The sequence below is a fragment of the Echiichthys vipera genome, assembly GCF_963691815.1.
Source record: "Echiichthys vipera genome assembly, chromosome: 11".
Lineage (NCBI taxonomy): Eukaryota > Metazoa > Chordata > Actinopteri > Perciformes > Trachinidae > Echiichthys > Echiichthys vipera.
In genome coordinates, this window is record NC_139836.1 from 26,912,186 (window position 1) to 26,932,788 (window position 20,603).

At 42.5% G+C, this 20,603-nt stretch overlaps 1 protein-coding gene across 1 annotated transcript; it reads left to right on the top strand.

Moving 5' to 3' along the window:
- Positions 1 to 7,435: 7,435 nt before the first annotated feature.
- On the top strand, positions 7,436 to 20,274 carry cdk1 (cyclin dependent kinase 1). Its single transcript, XM_083923256.1, has 8 exons — positions 7,436 to 7,475; positions 8,093 to 8,134; positions 8,384 to 8,540; positions 10,527 to 10,650; positions 11,399 to 11,569; positions 15,503 to 15,666; positions 18,587 to 18,728; positions 20,142 to 20,274. The coding sequence occupies exons 2-8, from the start codon at positions 8,098 to 8,100 to the stop codon at positions 20,256 to 20,258; spliced, it is 912 nt and encodes a 303-aa protein (XP_083779382.1). The 5' UTR covers positions 7,436 to 7,475; positions 8,093 to 8,097; the 3' UTR covers positions 20,259 to 20,274.
- Positions 20,275 to 20,603: the final 329 nt, after the last annotated feature.

Sequence of the window (20,603 nt, forward strand, 5' to 3'; positions counted from 1 at the left end):
AAATGTCCGCGCATGGTCCCTCCTTCTATTTTCTATGTCCGAACAGGCGCACATACTGCTACCGCCGTAGGGCTCGGGCTCGTGCTCGTACATGTGCAAACGGCTCTGCTAAAGCCCACCTCTTTCAAGCCGTGGACGGCCCGCTGTCGGCTGTTATGCGCGGAACGGATGCACTCACACTGCTTAAAGGTAGTAGGCTTTAGCTGAAAAAACGGTTTTGGCCCCGGCCAGAAGGACAGTGTGAGTGCACCCTTAAGAGCGTACTCACACTGTCCTCCCGGACCGCGACCCTGGCTTTAGGGTACTTGTCCCCCCTCCCTCTCCCCCCGCGCCCCAGCCCCGTTTGTACTCACACTGCCAGGGCCGGCCAATGCTTCTTGCTGTCCATACGCCATCACGCCGTAACACGTCACACGCATTGGTCGCGTGTGTGTGGCTTTGTTTACAAATCTTTCCACAGACCTCGGAGTTTTTGTGCGTCTTGTCGACTGTTTTTGAATATTTTCATCCGACCAAATCTGCAGTAAACACTCCACCTCCGCATCACACCAACGTGAACCTTTCACCGCCATTGTTGTTGTTAAATGTCCGCGCGTGGTCCGTCGTTCTATTTACATGTCCGAACAGGCGGACATAACGCTACTGCCGTAGGGCTCGTGCTCGTGCTCGTACACGTGCGCACGCTCGTGCTCGTACATGTGCAAACGGCTCCGCTAAAGCCCACCTATTTCAAGCGGGCCGTGGACGGTCCGCTGGCCGCAGTTATGCGCGGAGCGGGTGCACTCACACTGCTTAAAGGTACTAGGCTTTAGCTGAAAAAGGCCAGAAGGACAGTGTGAGTACGACCTGAGTGCGCCCTAAATTACCAATTTCACCCAAGGTAAAAAAAAAAATCCAGTTCAAATTAATTGACTTTCTGCTGCTAAAACTCTAAGGAAATGGTTCTATTTTTAAGTCTGTGTGTTTTCTGTTTGACAGAACACGAAACAATTGAACATTCTCCTATTGTTCGGTCACAATGATGTTCTGGAAAGAGGTTTATCGATGGTTACATATTGGGACTGACAATTCTTTGTTTAACAAATTTCAAGTGATGATTTATATGGATGGTCTGTCAAAAAGGTAAACAACATGGTGAACATCATCTACACAAGAATAAATGGAATAACAGCAAACCCACCATAAACTGTTTTAAAAATGAGATTAAAAACTATAGAACATCCCTAAAGGTGTTCTCGGAAGAAAAGCAGTCTATAAATGAATTTTATGAAACAATGTCAGCCTTTTGCTCTTTAAGTTACAATCCAGTATTATTTGAACACGCTTAAAGCACCTTTGTTAAACTGTCAACCCCTGATTATTGATTTGATTTGATCTTGTTCATGTGTTGGAAGCTTGTACTGGTTCGAATGCAAGCAAATGTTTCCTTGAATTAGTTTTCCTAAGTTGTATTTGTATTGTATTTCAAATTGAAATTTGTGATATGAAATTAAGTTTGAAACTTCAACGTCACGTAAAGAAGACTTCTCTTCACTGAAGTGGTCCACTGTGGACCACTTTATCATCCTGAGTTTCCTTCGTTTCCCTGTGGATGAAGAGGTGAAGGCTGTGTGGACAGGAACTGTTCATGCAGAACTTCTCCCCGTCTGCCGGTTCTCAGGTTTGCAGTGTTCATTTTCTACCAGGGGCTTTTTTGGACAATTAAAGAAGGGTGCAGTCCCCTGTCTGTTCGTCTTGAAAAATCTTTCTCTTCTGGCACCAGGGCTTAATGTGCGGGACATTGCCCTTGACCTCCGACCCCACAGTTGCTGACGGCAGACATTGCCCTTGACCTCCGACCCCACAGTTGCCGACGGCAGACATTGCCCTTGACCTCCGACCCCACAGTTGGCGACGGCGGACATTGCCCTTGACCTCCGACCCCACAGTTAGCGACGGCAGACATTGCCCTTGACCTCCGACCCCACAGTTGGCGACGGCAGACATTGCCCTTGACCTCCGACCCCACAGTTGCCGACGGCAGACATTGCCCTTGACCTCCGACCCCACAGTTGCCGACGGCAGACATTGCCCTTGACCTCCGACCCCACAGTTGCTGACTGCAGACATTGCCCTTGACCTCCGACCCCACAGTTAGCGACGGCAGACATTGCCCTTGACCTCCAACCCCACAGTTGCCGACGGCAGACATTGCCCTTGACCTCCGACCCCACAAATTCTGACGCCAGACATTGCCCTTGACCTCAGACCCCAGGGTTGCCGACAGCAGACATTGCCCTTGACCTCCGACCCCAGAGTTAGCGACGGCAGACATTGCCCTTGACCTCCGACCCCAGAGTTAGCGACGGCAGACATTGCCCTTGACCTCCAACCCCACAGTTGCTGATGGCAGACATTGCCCTTGACCTCCGACCCCACAGTTTCTGACGGCAGACTTTGCCCTTGACCTCCGACCCCACAGTTTCTGACGGCAGACATTGCCCTTGACCTCGGACCCCAGAGTTAGCGACGGCAGACATTGCCCTTGACCTCCGACCCCACAGTTTCTGACGGCAGACATTGCCCTTGACCTCCGACCCCACAGTTAGTCAGATTTACTTGATATTTCATTGCCTCTGGCTTAGCCACAGTTTTCTAAAGAACTCCCAACTGTAACATAAGGCACCATGTATAGATTTGTTGTGATAACTAAATGCACAAGCAGGCATGTATATTTTAGTTATGTACATTTATTTGTTTTATCAGTATTCAAGAGCTTTATGTATATATTCTTTGCAATCATAGTCAAAAAACATCAAGAGTATTTTACTTACTTTTGGTAAAAGCAAAGTAACTTTTTACATAATTATTGGGTAGAAGTTCATTCCTTTCTATACATTTTTCTTATCTTGAAATAAAAATTCATAAAATAATGATTTCTTTGTAAAACATTTGAGGTAGACCACTGGATGAACAGCGCGGGTTTGTAGAGAACTGTTGACATTCAACTGCACACAGAAATACGCCAACATCAGTGAAAATAAATATCAAAGTAAACAGCATCAGCATCACAGTTGTTACATGTGACGGGAATTCCCAACTGGTATGAGCAGAAAAGTTATACAAGTCAAGGACATCACTGAGGCGACCACAGGCTGTAAAATAGATACTTTATACTATCTATGGAGTGGACCGTTAGCATTATCTAGCTAGCAGTTTACCACAGATGTTGATAGTGCTAAAGGTTCTAAAGGATCTTTTGGTTAGAGCGAGCTACTAGCTAACGCTAACGTTAGATTAGCTGCTGCTAACCTACGCAAAAGTGAATCTGAGAGACAGTGCTAGCTGCTCATTGTTTCAATACCGTTTAATGACATTTTCTCTGTGAAGATACTGATCTCATATCAGTGTAATGTGTGCATAATAATCCAAAATCATAGTCATACTTACAGTAGATTCTTGATATTGAGCTTCATTGTGGTTCATCATCATCGAGTTAACAAAAGGCAGACAGTTAAAGCACATTTATTTATATTTTTCATTCATTTATACACATTTATACTCATTTAAAAATATAAATATGTTTATTTATTTGTATGTCCCTTTTTATATTTGCATATTTGTATTTTGTTTATGTATAAATGTATGCATATTAATACATATCATTTCGATATGTATTCATGTTTTTTTTTTACAAAGGGTGGTAGTAGCTCAGTCCATAGGTGACTTCGCTGGGAACCGTAGGGTCGCTGGTTCAAGTCCCTGTGAGGACCAAGTATGGAGCGTGGACTGGTGGCTGGAGAGGTGCCAGTTCATCTCCTGGGCACTGCTGAGGTGCTGTTGAGCAAGGCACCGAACCCCCAACTGCTCTGGGCGCTGGTCACTGGCAGCCCCCTCGCTCTAACATCTCTCCTTAATTGCATGTATAGGTCCTGGTTGTGCATGTGTGTATATCGGGCCTGTGTGTGTAACATGTATACTTCAATGTGTAATTCTTCTTCTTTTTGAGACAATGCACGTTTATTTATGCAAATGGTTTATTAATTTGTATGTCACGTTTTTATATCTGTATATTTGCCATATTTGGTAGCCAATTCTACCTCCATAGGATACAGACAGGAAACATAGAGGGAGAGGCTGGAACCAGAAACTGGCTACGCATTTCACTGGATGTTTCACATGTTCACAAGTTTGGACATGTAGCCTACCTTTATCACTGACTCACCAAGTGAGTTAATGCCAAAATCTGGCACTAGAAATGGACCGTAGATAAATCTATATAAATAGAATATAAATAGAACATACAAGAGTTGATCTTCCTGTCATTCAATCATCTGCTGTGAGGGAGATAACACTCACAGCTCACATAACACTCAACACATGTCTAAATGTTTGATTGAAATAAGTTATGCATTGACTCGTTGGTTTCTAACAACAATGATTTAAACAGTAAGCACTAAGCAATTTGAACACATCACAAGTAGACCTTATTGTGAACTACCTTTTAGTGCTATCTGTCTTCATGTGTAGGCTATACTTAGTTACAGTTTTCTAAAAGGGATAAAGAAGTCATTTAGTAAACATGTTGGACTAATTGAAGGTGAATGTATGAACTGAACATAGTTCTCCATGGCAGCACAGATATTCCTTTAGGAAATATTATAAGGAAGCACTTCACAGGCTTTCATTGTTATGCTCATGATACACAATTATCTTTGTTGATCAAACCAGAGGAAAGCGAAAGTTAGATAAACTTCAAATGTGCATTAAGGAAATAAAAAGCTGGATGACCTGCAATTTCCTGATGTTAAACTCAGACAAAACTGAAATTATTGTACTTGGCCCCAAAGGCCTCCGAAATTCAATAGCTAAAGACATTGTTACTCTGGATGATGTTGTGTTGTCCTCCAGCACCACAGTAAGGAATCTGGGTGTTATTTTTGATCAGGATATGTCCTTCGATTCTCACATAAAACTAACAACAAGGACTGCATATTTTCACCTGCGTAATATTGCAAAAATTAGGAACATTGTGTCTCAGAAAGATGCAGAGAAACTTGTTCATGCATTTGTTACTTCTAGGCTGGACTACTGCAACTCCTTATTATCAGGCTGCTCCAATAAGTCTGTTAAGAGTCTCCAGTTGGTCCAAAATGCTGCAGCTCGTGTACTAACTAAAACAAATAGAAGAGAGCATCTTTCTCCTGTATTAGCTTCTCTGCACTGGCTACCTGTAAAATCTAGAATAGAATTTAAAATCCTTCTCCTTACGTACAAAGCTCTTATTGGTCAGGCTCCGTCGTATCTTAAAGAGCTCATAGTACCGTATTACCCGACTAGATCGCTGCGCTCTGAGAATGCAGGGCTACTCGTCGTTCCTAGAGTCTCCAAAAGTAGAATGGGAGACAGAGCCTTCAGCTACCAAGCTCCTCTCCTGTGGAACAAACTCCCAAATGTTATTCGGGAGGCAGACACTGTCCCCTTATTTAAAAGTAAACTTAAAACTTTCCTCTTTGATAAAGCTTACAGCTAGGACTGACTGGCCCTGATTTATGCTGCTATAGGTCGAGTCTGCCGGGGGATAATCCTGTTCCTGATCCTCTGACCTTCTCTCTTCTCTGTCTGTATCATTCATGTCTCATCAATGCATGTTACTAATTCACTTCTTCCCCAGAGTTGTTTGTGCTTTGACGTCTCTCAGGTTTCTGCTGATCGTGGTGGTGCCTGCTGCCGTGGTCCTGCATGACGTTTCCTGCTGCTATTAACACTATTACTCATATATATTATCATTGGTTTTATACATTTTAATATTCACAGCCATTAAAACATTATCAGTCATATTTCTTCTAGTATCTCAGCTGTTGTTACCATTACTTGTATCAAAAGATCATATTTACCATTATTATTCATATTTCTATCACCTTAACTGCAATTGTTTCTACTTACCATATCACTCTGTTATATTAACTGCCATAGCTTGTTATTCATATTCACATGACTATAGATATAAGTATAGTTAACATTGATGTTGTGGTTGCTTGTATACCTGGGACTGTCTGTCTACCTGTCTTTAAGAGTTGTGACCTTCATGAATAATCCATATCTATTGAACACCTGTTTAACATGAACGATGGGAACTGAGTCGCTTCTGAGAGCCATTCTTTTTTGTTCATCGCTGCACACATATGCTCCTCCTTTGCTACTCCACTGAATGAGGACAGGCACAAGGGGGGGGGGGGGGGGGGGGTACATGCGCAATTCTTTTTTTATTCTTTTTTGGCAGTTTTTCAAGCCTTTATTGTATAGGACAGACTGGAAATGGGGGTTTTAGAGCTCCAGGATAAAGTTAATTCAAAAATACAAATGTAGTAAACAGAAACCACAAATACAACATTTTAAAATAGAGTTTTGACAATATATTCAAACTTTATATGGCCTTAGAAATAGTAAAGCAATAAAAACAATAGCAATGTGTAAAGCCTTACATATTTGTACAGTATATGTACACATATACAAACTCAGGTGTCCCACCAATACAATATATTATTATATATCATTCCTCCCAGTGATTATTTCCGGGATAAAATCAGTTTCTTCTTAAATATGTATAAAAATGAGCCAGTCTTTTGAACGCCTATTTTAAATGAACAGATCCACAAGATCCAGCTCCCTTCAATGAGCCAGAAACCCCATCTTTTCTGTCTGTCCATCTCTCTCCCCTCTCCATATGTAAAGTATCTTCAGAGAACTTTTGTTATGATTTGGCCATGGGTGCAGACCTTGGAAAACATGAATTGCTAGGTGTGACTAGACATTAGATGACCCTTATAATGATGATTTACTAATCATAATCATAATCATAATCACGAAACAGTTAAGTAAGCAGTTATACAGTGATACAGTTGGCTGTTAAATAAATGATTGTAAATGATTCCATGTGCAGTACTGTTTTAATGATATGGTGAGCCTCAAGTTGTGATATTCGGTGGCATGGTGTGTTACATACGGGCAAAACAAAACTCACTTGTATTTGGCACTATAAAAACATTTAAGTCAGATAGTAGTAGTAACACATCACATCCAATAAAATAATGAGGCATCCCAAATGCTGTGGTGCATTACACATGTATCTCTATAGTGTGAGGAAAGAAACAGTAGGCTTCTGCAAACACTTCCTTCTGCAACACATTCTACTTCTGTAGTAAACGTTACATGTACACAACACTAACAGTTGTGTTGTGTAAAGACCGGGGGAGAGGGACGCGCTGCCTGCCTGGGGACAAAACTCGGGACAGAAACATTTCCGGCGCGTTATCTCCCGCTCAGACCACGTGACAGCTTCCCGCCTCCCGATTGGAGGTTTTCAAACACAGCGCGCGAGCTCATTGGTCTGTTTTGAACCGCTGCTTTACTGCGGCCAATTCAAAAGAGTCCGTGAGCATTCCAGCGGCAGTCTGTGCACCGGGAGTACACACGAACCAAACGAGGCGCAGCAGGTAATGCTTATTCCTCTTTAAAAGTAGGTTGAAATATGAATGCAGCCATTTAGCAGGTTAGTAGAATACTTGGACCATTCTTGACAGAAAGCGAGTCAGCTGCCACTCTCAAATCAATAGAAGGTAACGTTAGCCGTGGCGACTAGCACTAACGCTAGCCTAGCTAACGGTGACGGTAAGGTTGGTGACCTTACCTTGCTCGCTTTGTAATAAGAAAACAGCGACATATTACTTTATCATATCGCTTCTGTCTGTCCAGGTTTACCGACGTAACGTTAAGCGAAACCTGGTGAGTCAGTTAACTGTCGATTGCTTAAAGTCAGGCTAAAATAATCTTAACGTCTCAGTTTAAAATGCCAGCTTCCTCTCTAAGTTACAAAGCCTACGATTCATCGATGTTACGGGTTAAATTAACTTAACTGACGTTATGTGTCCCGTTCAAGCTGTTAGTTAGGTTTAGGCCACGTTTGGGCAGCATAGTTAGTAAAATAGTCCGTTTGACTTAATGTCTGTAAGTATGGAATAGGGAGGGGAACTTTAGCTGAAGATAATAGAAAGTAATGATAACTGTTAGCTGTTGAGATATCACACCTGACATGACAGCATTTTCTTTTCAGGCAATATGGAAGACTACTTGAAGATAGAGAAAATCGGAGAAGGTTGGTCTCATTGTTTTCTTGTCTTCATCTTAATTATTCAAACAAATTGTTACAAATGTTTTGCTTCTCTGAAAGTATTGCAGGTTTGTCCTTATGGAAGTAAAGTTACATTGTTCTCAGTACCTTCCATTGTCATGATGGGTGCCTTTAATCAACAATCAAGTCATGCTGAATATAAAGTTGATTCAGTGTTAGTTTGGCTGTGCTTAATGTGATGGAAAAAAAATGCTGTGGTATGTTGTTCTGCAGGTACCTATGGGGTGGTGTACAAGGGCAAGCACAGAAACACGGGGCAGATCGTGGCCATGAAGAAGATCCGTCTGGAGAGTGAGGAGGAGGGTGTCCCCAGCACTGCTGTCAGAGAGGTCTCTCTACTTCAGGAGCTGAAGCATCCCAACGTTGTACGGTACGCTCGCTTGGTGTGGAGATGAGGGGGTGTTACAAAACGGAGTGTGTGTGTCCATTGTGTCGGGTCATAGGGTTTTAAAAGTAGAATAAGAGAAATGTAAAAGAAACATGACCCTCCTAATATAATGGAAGAGGGAACGGGTAGCTTATGAAATGCTAATGGTAAGTGCAGACACTTGTAGTGAACAGTGGAATTAGATCTCAGTAATAACAGCAGCACTGATGGTACTTCACTGTTGTAGAGGCATATGTCGGTGTTATGACACTGACATTGTCACTAATGTTCACATGTCAAACCACTTCACACAGGTATCAACAGTAGATGTATCGATATTGATCAGGCCGATACTGAGTCAAATAGCTGGATTAACTCAACAATGGGGCCAAATCTATTTAATACTATTGTTTTTATATTCTGTGAGACACTACAAGTAACATTTAAAACCAAAAGATGGCACCGCAGTTGATTACTGACATTAAGACTAGCGATGGGATTCAGAGACATTAAGTTCTCTGAAGAAATGCAAAATACATTTGCAGATCAGAAATCCTATAGAGTTGAAATGTTTTTACAGAGAGGATTTTGTACGTCTCTTTTTATTACTCAGAAAATACTGTTAATTGCCTAAAAAAATGAATGAACTGCCAAGCAACAGGGGCCCCTTTTATTAAAAAAAAAAAAAAATTCTGTGAGGATCTCTCTTGAAGGTAGGTGGTTGACAGGGCGTTTGACGCGTGTGAAAACGGCTTTAATAATAACAATAATTCAGTAAATTTATCTCTATGTATGTTAGGAAACTCGATTACTCGATTACATTACTCAAGTTACTCGATTACAAAAATTCATCTGCTGATGATTTGTCCAAGTCCTATCCTGTGTGTTATGCAGCCTGTTCAGTGCAGGGATCATTGTTCCACACAGACAGTTTTTGCGGATGCACGCCATAACATCCAGAAAAGGTAGAGAATACGTTTGGGATCATTTCAGATTTCTTAAAAAGAAGCCAAAGCGGTGCAGTGTCCACTGTAGAACTGTTTTAGCACAACATTGATGATTCAGCGTCTGAGCTGAAAGCAGCCCGTTAACACCAGTCACAGAGAACCACTGCTCCAGTTTAAGGAGGACAGTTGCCATAGTTACGAACAAACAGGAAGAGAATGGGTAATGTTAGCTGTCCTGGTGAATGCCTCTATTTCGAGTTTTTCATGACAATGTTAAACATAACGTGACCTTCCTGATCAGTCTTTAGAGTTTTGTTTGAGTAAATGCGTCAGTGATGTTTTGTTCGGTGTTTGTTATTACAGGAAACAGGAAGAGAGCGACTCGCTCTTCCTGATAATATCTATCGTTAATTCATTTTCTAAATTAATCTATTTGTCTTTGAAACCTGTTTAAGTAAACATGCACGTCACGTAGGTTTTTATGCACCACTTTGAATTGTTTAAATAGTAAACTTTTTCATGGTAAATTGTGAGTGTATTGTCTTCAACACACACATCTTGTCTCTCTCTCCTCCTCAAGTGCACACACAAACATTCACACACATCCACCCCTATTAGATTACCACACCAAATAGGTCAACCTCAGAAGTAATATATTTTTTTGCAAAATAACGCAAATTATATAATTTTTCCGTAAAAATGAATTGTATCTTTTCTTTTATCCGATTCCCTGATTAATAGATGGAATAATCTGTAAAATACTCGATTACAAAAAGATTTGATAGCTGCAGCCCTACTTCTACTTGAAAGAATGATCCCTGTCCCTTCCACACTGTGAGGCTTACAGCTTATTAATTAAACACTCAAATCGAATCAAGTAAGAAGATGAAATGTATTTCATAGAGGGCGTTTTGAGCGTTCAATCATGACAACTGCTTACAGTATAAATATCTGTCCAGAGCCTTTACATGCAGTGTGTGAGCAAATGAGGATTATGAGGAGATGTACTCCTATGGACTTATCTGTGTCTGTGTGTATCCAGACTCCTGGATGTCCTGATGCAGGAGTCTCGTCTCTACCTCATCTTTGAGTTCCTGTCCATGGACCTGAAGAAGTACCTGGACTCCATCCCCTCTGGCCAGTACATGGACCCTATGCTGGTCAAGGTAACGTGTTTTTGTTTTGAATAAATTATTCATTATTGTGCTTTGAATTAGATAGTGAAATAATATATCCTTATGGAACATGGTACCCAGTGTGCTAAAAGGCTTGAAGTAAACATCTTAAATTTCTGCGCTCATTCGTTGCTTTGCTGCTGTTGACATCAGTCCTGTCTAACTGGTTATCCAGCCTAGCCTGTTTCATAAAGTTACTTTTTTTTAAATGCTACTATTTGCTAATTAAGGCTTATTATTTAAATCTTACTTTATCTAAATGTGAAGCTTTTTAAATTTGTGGTCCAATGATTCATATCCTTAAGGCAATTTCTTTACTGCAATTGACCTTTGCTGCTACAAAATGTCCCGCATAAATGAATTCAGAATACAGTCTCTAATACAGAGGCATCCTAGCCTAGGGCAGGCAGCTGCTGGCTAACAGGTTAGCTACAACAGTTAACTATGTCATATAATGATTGCTCATGCTTGCTGGTTGTCATAGTAACTCAACTTATTTTCTGGTACATTAGTTTACATGTTTTCCAGAAATTGTTGACCAGTGTCCCCCTCCCTCCATCTGCAGCCATGTTTGTGACTGTACATAAAGTTCAAAGAGTCTGATACTAGCAACCTTCTTTATTGTCATCTCTGAGTCACCAATGGTGAAAGGGAGATACCATGAAAAAAACGTTTGTCTTGTTCTGCTCTTTTAGTTTCACAACTCTAAATGTCTCCATCCCCATGTTCATTCATTTAGAGCTACCATTACCAGATCTTGGAGGGCATTTACTTCTGTCACTGTCGCCGGGTCCTCCACCGAGACCTGAAACCCCAGAACCTCCTGATTGACAACAAGGGCGTAATCAAACTGGCGGACTTTGGCCTGGCTCGGGCCTTCGGTGTTCCTGTCAGGGTCTACACCCATGAGGTGAGAATCCATTCACACATTTCTGGGATTCATGTCACAGTGGTCAGGTATAGTATCACCATCACTGAGTGAACAATGTATCAGGGCATATTTGATTAACATCGTACAGCAAGAAGCCATTTCTGATGTATTCACCAAAGGTGTATGTGAGGCACAAGCCCCCGTCAGCTGGGAGATTCTCATAAATAAACAAAATACAGTCAAGGAAGGATATATTCTTACACGCATATACTTAATTAAACAGAAACCCAACTGTGCACCTTCTGAATTCAAGTTTATCTCTTCCACCAAACAAAGACGTTGGCCTAATTTCCTCATTAACTCATCAAAGACATGTCCTTAAGAGAGCAAACAGCAAAACAGAAGACATAACTACTTATATAGGTATATTTATTTCAACATAAACATATCCTCAAAGCAATTTCAGTCAAAAACAACTGGACTGGTTGTTTGTCTAGGAAGACGTTTCACCTCTCATCCAAGAGGCTTCATCAGTTCATGTACGCATCTGACCAGGCTGGGACTGGTCCAACTAACTGGTGTGGAGATCCAGGTATTTAACCTCTCACAAGGCCGATGATGTCACTGAAACCCTTTGTGCTCCAAGTGCCCACGCCCGTCGTTAGAGTGACAGTCGTTGGTGGGCAGTTGGTTTCGACTTCGTTAGTGCTCTATTGAGTCTGAACAACAGTCGTTGGGGTCACCCGGGCCATGTGTGAACAGTTGTCCTTTGAGGTTAGATTGTTGAATCTCCTGGGAAGGGATGAAAGGGCGGCATTGTAAATTGGAGATAAGTGGTGTCTCAGACCCCCTCCTCTGTTTAGCGATGGTTTCTCCACTTTTACATAGATGCCTTCTTTTACTCCTCTTTCAAACCATCTGTCCTCTCTGTCCAAGATTTGGACATTGCTGTCATCAAAGGAGTGGGCTTTCTCCTTGAGGTGTAAGTGGACAGCCGAGTCCAGGCCTGAGGAGTTAGCTCTCCTGTGTTGGGCCATGCGTTTATGCAGTGGTTGTTTTGTTTCTCCAATGTAAAGATCTTTGCATTCCTCGTTGCATTGGACAGCATAAACCAGGTTGCTTTTGTGGTGGTGTGGTGTTCTGTCCTTCGGATGTACTAGTCTCTGTCTGAGTGTGTTACCGGGTTTGAAATACACAGGGATGCAGTGTTTGTTGAAAATCCTCCTGAGTTTCTCCGATACCCCAGCCACATATGGGATGACTATGTTGTTTCTCCTGTTATCTTTTTCTTTCTCAACCACTTTGGTTTTCTTTCTGGAGGCAGCTGTCGTTTTAACAAAGGTCCAGCTGGGGTAGCCACAAGTAGTGAGGGCGCCTCTCAGGTGCTTGCGTTCTTCCCCTTGAGCTTGTGAGCTAGTGGGTACGTTAGCAGCTCTGTGCTGCAGTGTTCTGATAACGCCAAGCTTGTGTTCCAAAGGGTGGTGAGAATCGAAAAGTAGATATTGATCCGTGTGAGTGGGTTTTCTGTATACCCCTATGTGGAGGCTCCTGTCATTCTCCATATGGACGTCACAGTCCAAGAAGGGCAAGCTGTTGTCCTTAACATAGGGGTATACAGAAAACCCACTCACACGGATCAATATCTACTTTTTGACTCTCACCACCCTTTGGAACACAAGCTTGGCGTTGTCAGAACACTGCAGCATAGAGCTGATAACGTACCCACTAGCTCACAAGCTCAAGGGGAAGAACGCAAGCACCTGAGAGGCGCCCTCACAACTTGTGGCTACCCCAGCTGGACCTTAAAACGACAGCTGCCTCCAGAAAGAAAACCAAAGTGGTTGAGAAAGAAAAAGATAACAGGAGAAACAACATAGTCATCCCATATGTGGCTGGGGTATCGGAGAAACTCAGGAGGATTTTCAACAAACACTGCATCCCTGTGTATTTCAAACCCGGTAACACACTCAGACAGAGACTAGTACATCCGAAGGACAGAACACCACACCACCACAAAAGCAACCTGGTTTATGCTGTCCAATGCAACGAGGAATGCAAAGATCTTTACATTGGAGAAACAAAACAACCACTGCATAAACGCATGGCCCAACACAGGAGAGCTAACTCCTCAGGCCTGGACTCGGCTGTCCACTTACACCTCAAGGAGAAAGCCCACTCCTTTGATGACAGCAATGTCCAAATCTTGGACAGAGAGGACAGATGGTTTGAAAGAGGAGTAAAAGAAGCCATCTATGTAAAAGTGGAGAAACCATCGCTAAACAGAGGAGGGGGTCTGAGACACCACTTATCTCCAATTTACAATGCCGCCCTTTCATCCCTTCCCAGGAGATTCAACAATCTAACCTCAAAGGACAACTGTTCACACATGGCCCGGGTGACCCCAACGACTGTCGTTCAGACTCAATAGAGCACTAACGACGTCGAAACCAACTGCCCACCACCGACTGTCACTCTAACGACGGGCGTGGGCACTTGGAGCACAAAGGGTTTCAGTGACATCATCGGCCTTGTGAGAGGTTAAATACCTGGATCTCCACACCAGTTAGTTGGACCAGTCCCAGCCTGGTCAGATGCGTACATGAACTGATGAAGCCTCTTGGATGAGAGGTGAAACGTCTTCCTAGACAAACAACCAGTCCAGTTGTTTTTGACTGAAATTGCTTTGAGGATAACGATGACCTGGACGAATGAGAACATTCACAGGCCAACATAAATATATCTTTAACAGCAATCTAATCACCAATCAGAACTGTTGGAGTTCAGTCAGATTCTGTGGTGAGTGGTGATGGACTGCACTCTTCAAGTCCATCCACAGATGTTCTGTAGGATTCAGGTCAGGGCTCTGACTGGGCCACTCTAGGACCTTCACCTTCCTGTCCTTTAGCCACTGTTTTGTTTTTATAGAGGTGTGTTTTGGGTCTTTGGGTCCTGACCAACTGCCCAGTTCCTGCTGAAGAGAAACAAGCCCACAACATAATGCTGCCACCACCATGCTTCACTGTAGGGATGGGGTGTTTTGGGTGGTGTGCTGTGTTTGGGTTCTGACAAACATAGAGCTTAGAGTTCAGCCCAAAAAGTTCTGTTTTGGTCTCATCTGACTATAGAACCTTTTTGCTACATGGCATCAGAATCTTCATTGTGTTATTTTTTTTTTTTTACGAGACTGTGTGACATTTTTTCAGAAGAGGCTTCTTTCTCTCCACCCTGCCAAACATGTAGAGCTTGTGAAATTGTTGTCACATGCACAGATCGACCAACCTCTGCCATTCAGACTTTAACTGCTTCAAGGTCACCATGGGCCTCTTGGTAGCTTTCCTGATCAATCTTTTCTTGGCTAGGTCCTCCAGTTTGGAGGGGCGGCCCGATCTAGGCCAGGTCTGGGTGGATCCATATGCCTTCCACTTCTGGACAATACTCTGAACGGTCCTCAGAGGGGGAGTTAAAGCCTTAGATCCTTCTCCTAACTTGTGCCTATCCACAACTTTATCCTGGAGCTCTTTTAAAAAGCGTCTTTCCAACCATGGTGAATTCTTTGTGTTACCATGAAGTACTAGGAGTGGAATCCTGAAGGAACAGCTGATTTTATTCTGAAGTCAAATCAAAACCACCATAGTTCATATCAGGTGGAGCTCAATTAACTTGGTGCATGATCTGGAAGGTGATTGGTTAAACCTGAGAATGTTTATAATGGTTATTCTCATTCTTTCCAACCCTGCTATTCTAGTTAAAAAAAAATTCACTTGAATGTTGTAAGGCAAAATGTGTAAATCACGCTGAAAAAATATATCATGTATTATCATTTCAGCCTGTAAAAGAAAAAAAGTGACTATTTCAAAAGGGTATCATGACCTGTATCTATGGACTCTGTATATTGGTATAATCTTCGAACCATATTAACGCCAACAACGTATGTCAAGCCTGCGCTGAATTAACCCATGTGTGTGTTCCTAGGTTGTAACTCTTTGGTACCGGGCTCCAGAGGTCCTCCTGGGTTCGGCCCGATATTCAACCCCTGTGGATGTTTGGAGCACTGGCACCATCTTTGCTGAGCTCGCCACTAAGAAGCCTCTGTTCCATGGAGACTCTGAGATAGACCAGCTTTTCAGGATCTTCAGGTAGATGCACCAAAGCAGACCTGCATTAATTTACGCCCGTCAGTTGGTTAACTCCAAATGTGAAAATAAACACGTGAAGTTGTAGTTGGTTAAAGAGATCAGTATGCAAAGCTACAGAAAATCTTAACTGTATTTTTCTGAATTTAAAATGGCCGAATGCTGCCAGAAGTCAACAGTAATTCTTAATGTTCCTCCAGATCCTGTTTCTGTTTACAACCATCACATTCATGCTGCTGTTGCAATCAGAGTGGGTTGCGATGCATTCGAAAGCACTCCGTTGGTATGTTTTATCACAGTCATGATCCGTTGGGTAAAAGTGGCCTGCAATGTGAGCAAGCACCATCTATAATAGTAGTAGGGATGTAATGAAACATTTTAATACGATGCGTATGATTTTCTGTGGTTCCCATTAGGGATGGGCGTGAGTGATCCATTCCTCGAGTAGTCTTCGTTTCAAATTAACATGATTGTTAAACAACGGCACGTTTTATTTTGTGTGCATGTGCAGCACCTCTTGCTTCTGCACTTGACCAGAGACACAAACACCTTTTAGATTTTTTTTTTGGAACCGGCTCTTCGCTTCTCCATCAGAGTGAAGGTGTGTGTGGCCTACATGATGTGGTTACTGTGCAAGGCCCAGACGACACCACAGGGGAACACAGTGACGTTCAGGGCCGCAACTTCGAACCACTGGACACCCTCTTCGGGAGGACTAGTTTGAAATATGGATGTCAAAGAGCTAGAAGCTTGTTTCAGTGAGTCGAACATTGGTTCTCAGAAACCAGGACAAAAGACTGAGCGTTGTGTCTGTGGCAGCAGCTGCTGAAACCTGCCTCCTCTGTGTCAGAGGAGCTCCTGTTCTCCACAGCAGGACTGATCCTTAACACAATGAGAACAAGGATTTCATCACGCTTTTGTAAGAAACCATGTTTTGAGGTTGCGGTTGTGAAAAGGGGGCACTGTGACTGTTTTGATTGGGAATAAGCATTAGGTGTTGGGTAGGCTGTATTGCTGTGCATCAGTATTCCTGCAGGAAGAGGCACTGGGTTCTAAAAATAGATTTGGAAAAAATGAGTAGTCATTTGGCCCTTGAGGAATTGATGTGATCCCTCCATCTTGGAATTAACCACTCATGCCCATGCCTAATTCCGATACAATTCAATATATGATATTTGGCTCTTCTAGTACGAGTCAATGATTGCTGCAGGAAGTTTTTGCTGTTAAAAATTTGGAAAACAAATTAATAATAATGTTAGATGGGCTCCTTAAAGCTTAACTCTTATGTCACATGGAAAACTTATTGACTAAAGGTTATGGAATTATGGCCAGTGTGGTGTGTTTCACCTTTGCATTCCCTGAAATTTAAAAATAAAGCAGGTTTCAATCATCATCACTCTGTTGGGATTAATGGCGATCAATTCGGCATTTGGCAAAGTTATTTTAAGACAACATGCAGAATCTTTTGTCTGCCTTTTTATAATGATTATAGTGATCTGCTCCTCTTGACTGAAATATGCAGCCATTGATCTATCCAAAGGGTGAATCAAATGATGCGATACACACCCTTTTTATGAGAACGCACACTGAAACTAAAGTGGAGACCCTGGCTCCAAAGTGAGCTTCGTGGTCCCTTTTTAACCGAGTTTTGTATTTGTTGATCCAGGTTTTCCAAAGAAACCCTGGGGATGTTCAGCGGGCTTCGTAGTTCAACATTTAACAACTTCTTTTCAGCAGTTACTGCGGTCCACATGGCTGATTTAATTGTGGCTCAGGTCGTAGCTTTTGCTTTGATGCCTTATGTGCATGTGGCTGACTGCTGTATGTCTGAGGTGGTGGTCGGAGTATAGCAGCCAGGCTTCTGTCAGCACGGTTCAACAGACGGTTATTTCAACGCGGCCACAGTGTGACAATGGTACCAGTCAGTATACAGCAACACATCCCACTCTGAAGACTCACCAATAAAGGCTTCTAAAGCAAAAACTACATGTTTCAGGAGGAGTGGGACCCAAAATTGGGGAGAAATGTATTATTTGCAGCCAATATTACAAAAACTTTATGCTTTTTTAAATTTCATGTGTATATAAATTGACCTGTTTTGCACTGATGGTATTCCCTTTCTGTGAAGCACCTCTGTATTTATTTGAATTAGTATGCTTTAAAATGTGTAGTTGTTATGATTCTTAACAGACTTCACTACAGTGTTTACATTTTACACATGTGCTACATGTAGCTCCATGCTAGCATGAGGGGAAGCTGTAATCTCGTTAGCAGATGTTAATTTCTTCCCATGTTCAGATCACATCCCTGCTGGAACATGTTTGAGTCTTTCTTGGGGATTTTTCACAGCAGAAGCTCATTCCTGTGCTGTACACTAGTGATGATGTCTTCATCTAATTCCTGTTTTTTTGCCGGTCCGCTGCACAAGCTTAAAGTAGACGGTTTTGTGCAAACCTGCTGTACTGGCATTAGTCATTGGGATGAGTTGTGGCAAATAAAGAAAAGGAGCCGACATCAGCAACCTGCAACATTTCCTGGTGTTTCTGAGGCTCAAGCACAGTGGAGCTTTCTGCTGCAGTCTGAAATCAAACTGCAGAGATGAGCCATAGACAGATGCACGTGGATGTATAAAAGATTGCTTTGATATAGTAAACTACTTTAGCTTAAAGGCATTTGCTACTTGTGTAACAATCAAAAAGCCCTCGATGCTTAGATTCGACAGTGAATCAACCTAGGCGGGCTTAAAGCACACAGGCAGAAACTCCCCAGGCGTGCACAGTCGGCAACACTGAGCCCTGCCCTGCACACCTGGAAGTATCACGCATGAACTAAATCTAGTCCTGGTTCCTTAGGTTCTGTTCTGAGGGGCTGGATCTCTAGGGACACTTCCTGTTGTGTAACTGTCTGTCCCTGTTCTTTCCAGGACTCTGGGAACCCCAAACAATGACGTGTGGCCCGAAGTCGAGAGCCTACCTGACTACAAAAACACTTTCCCTAAATGGAAGTCTGGCAACCTGTCGTCAATGGTGAAAAACCTGGATAAGAATGGCCTGGACCTCCTGGCGGTAAGAACCTAGGGCTGAACCATTTAACGCTGACTTTCTGGTTACACCTTAAACTCCAGACCTGTTCTGGTTGTACCATCAAATGTCATAAGCATCATGGCATCACTTCCAATCCATCATGGCGTTATAATGACAAGAGCCAGATAAGAAGAATCAGTTCCTTGTTATTTTAACGTTGGTCCTCCAACGGTTCTCCTCTTCATCCCCGTCAGTCAGGGAATAGCCAGTACTGATGCACCTCATTCCTCTATCAGTGGTGCACCTTATGTTCCTCTCAGAAGTAACACTGCCATGGACAGTGGATATCTTGGCACCAGGTCACATCGTTTGTGCGCCGTTCTGTTGTAAAGAACTCGTTCTGTCTAAACAGAGTCTCCGTAAGTAGCAGAGTCACTGAGATGACCGAACAGCATCTGACAGGGTTCCTACGCAGTCTGGAAAGTCATTTCCAGGTCTGACTAAGAATGAAAAGAGTACAAAAAAAAACGTTTGTTTTTCCGGACTATTATCTCACTTTCTAAAATAAAATATATTAACAAGTACAAATCCGAACAAGTTTACTAACACAACTCAGCTGACCTGTAGAAGATATAAAGCTAATCAAGCTGGCTGTAGAATGGTGTCAGGTTACCATGGTTACCGTTCACCAGCATTGGATTTTTCCATACGTGTTGACTCCATTTAATCCATTTACAGTATGTTTACTCCATCTGAAGCCAATGAAGCACTGACTTATTTAATGTTCCTGGTTAATTCTCAATCTCTACTGTTCCTGTCTGTAGAGTTACAGGTTCACAGTTATGCATTTCACTCCTTTAGCGTGAATATAATGCTGTGCATTGACCATGTCTCAGTTTGGAGTTCATTCACTTATCTGAGCTACAGTACGTTTGTACAAATGTCTTGTAATTACTTGGCAACATAGTCCGAATGTGAGCTGTTCTATAGGAAAGGTATCCTTTACCCTCCTTAAATGACTCCTGCTGTGATCTGGTGCTGTTGGGCCCCTGAAACTGGTCAGTGAGATGTGATTGTGGCCCCTACAGGGCTCCAGGGGTCAGTGAGTCATCAGTGGATTTAAGTCTTTCACTCCCGGAGTAACAGTAAAGACAAGCAGGACAGAGGATAAGCTCGTCAGTGCACGGACAGTTTCTGAAATAAAACGCAAACAAACAAATGCATGAATATCTGATGTTGTTTCTTATATCCAGCTTTATATAAATCTTTAAGGACTGTTACTTAAATCTGCATCTTCTCTCCATCAGTATTGAACACAAAAGATCCTAATGTCCCCTCTTAGAATGTTATAAAATGACACCGGCGCTGCCCCCTGATATAATGGTAGGGGACATACTGCCAACAGCCTCCTGAGTGACACCCTCTCCTTTTCTCTCTCTCGTTTCTCTGCTGTAGAAAATGTTGACCTACAATCCTCCCAAGAGGATCTCCGCCCGCGAGGCCATGACTCACCCCTACTTTGATGACTTGGACAAATCCACCCTGCCTGCCGCCAGCATCAACAAAATCTAAAAGGCATCCAAACCCGTTCACAGCCATTGTGAAGTCTCATCCTGTAAATACTTGTGTGTGATACTTGTTGTAGACCTGTAGTGAATTTTTGTCTTTCAACTTTTCAATAAAACTGCACTTTCTGTGTTTCTCAAAACGTTACACTTAATCTTTTCCCTTCATTTGCCTGAGAGATGTATTAGGCTTCAAATTAAAGTGTGAATATCTAAATTAAATGAGTTTTCGTTGTTTGATTCCAGGACAGCCTAAAGGTAAATGTGGCCATGGCACACATGCAGCCTGGAGTCATTCAGCTCAGACCTACACTCAGAAATCCAAACGTCTTCAGGAAACACTGGATGTTAA

Coding starts and splice junctions, on each gene's coding strand:
- cdk1 (XM_083923256.1), top strand. CDS start 8,098: ATGGAAGACTACTTGAAGATAGAGAAAATCGGAGAAG. Junction 11,570..15,502: donor TCAGGGTCTACACCCATGAG/GTGAGAATCCAT, acceptor GTGTGTTCCTAG/GTTGTAACTCTTTGGTACCG. Junction 18,729..20,141: donor ATGGCCTGGACCTCCTGGCG/GTAAGAACCTAG, acceptor TCTCTGCTGTAG/AAAATGTTGACCTACAATCC.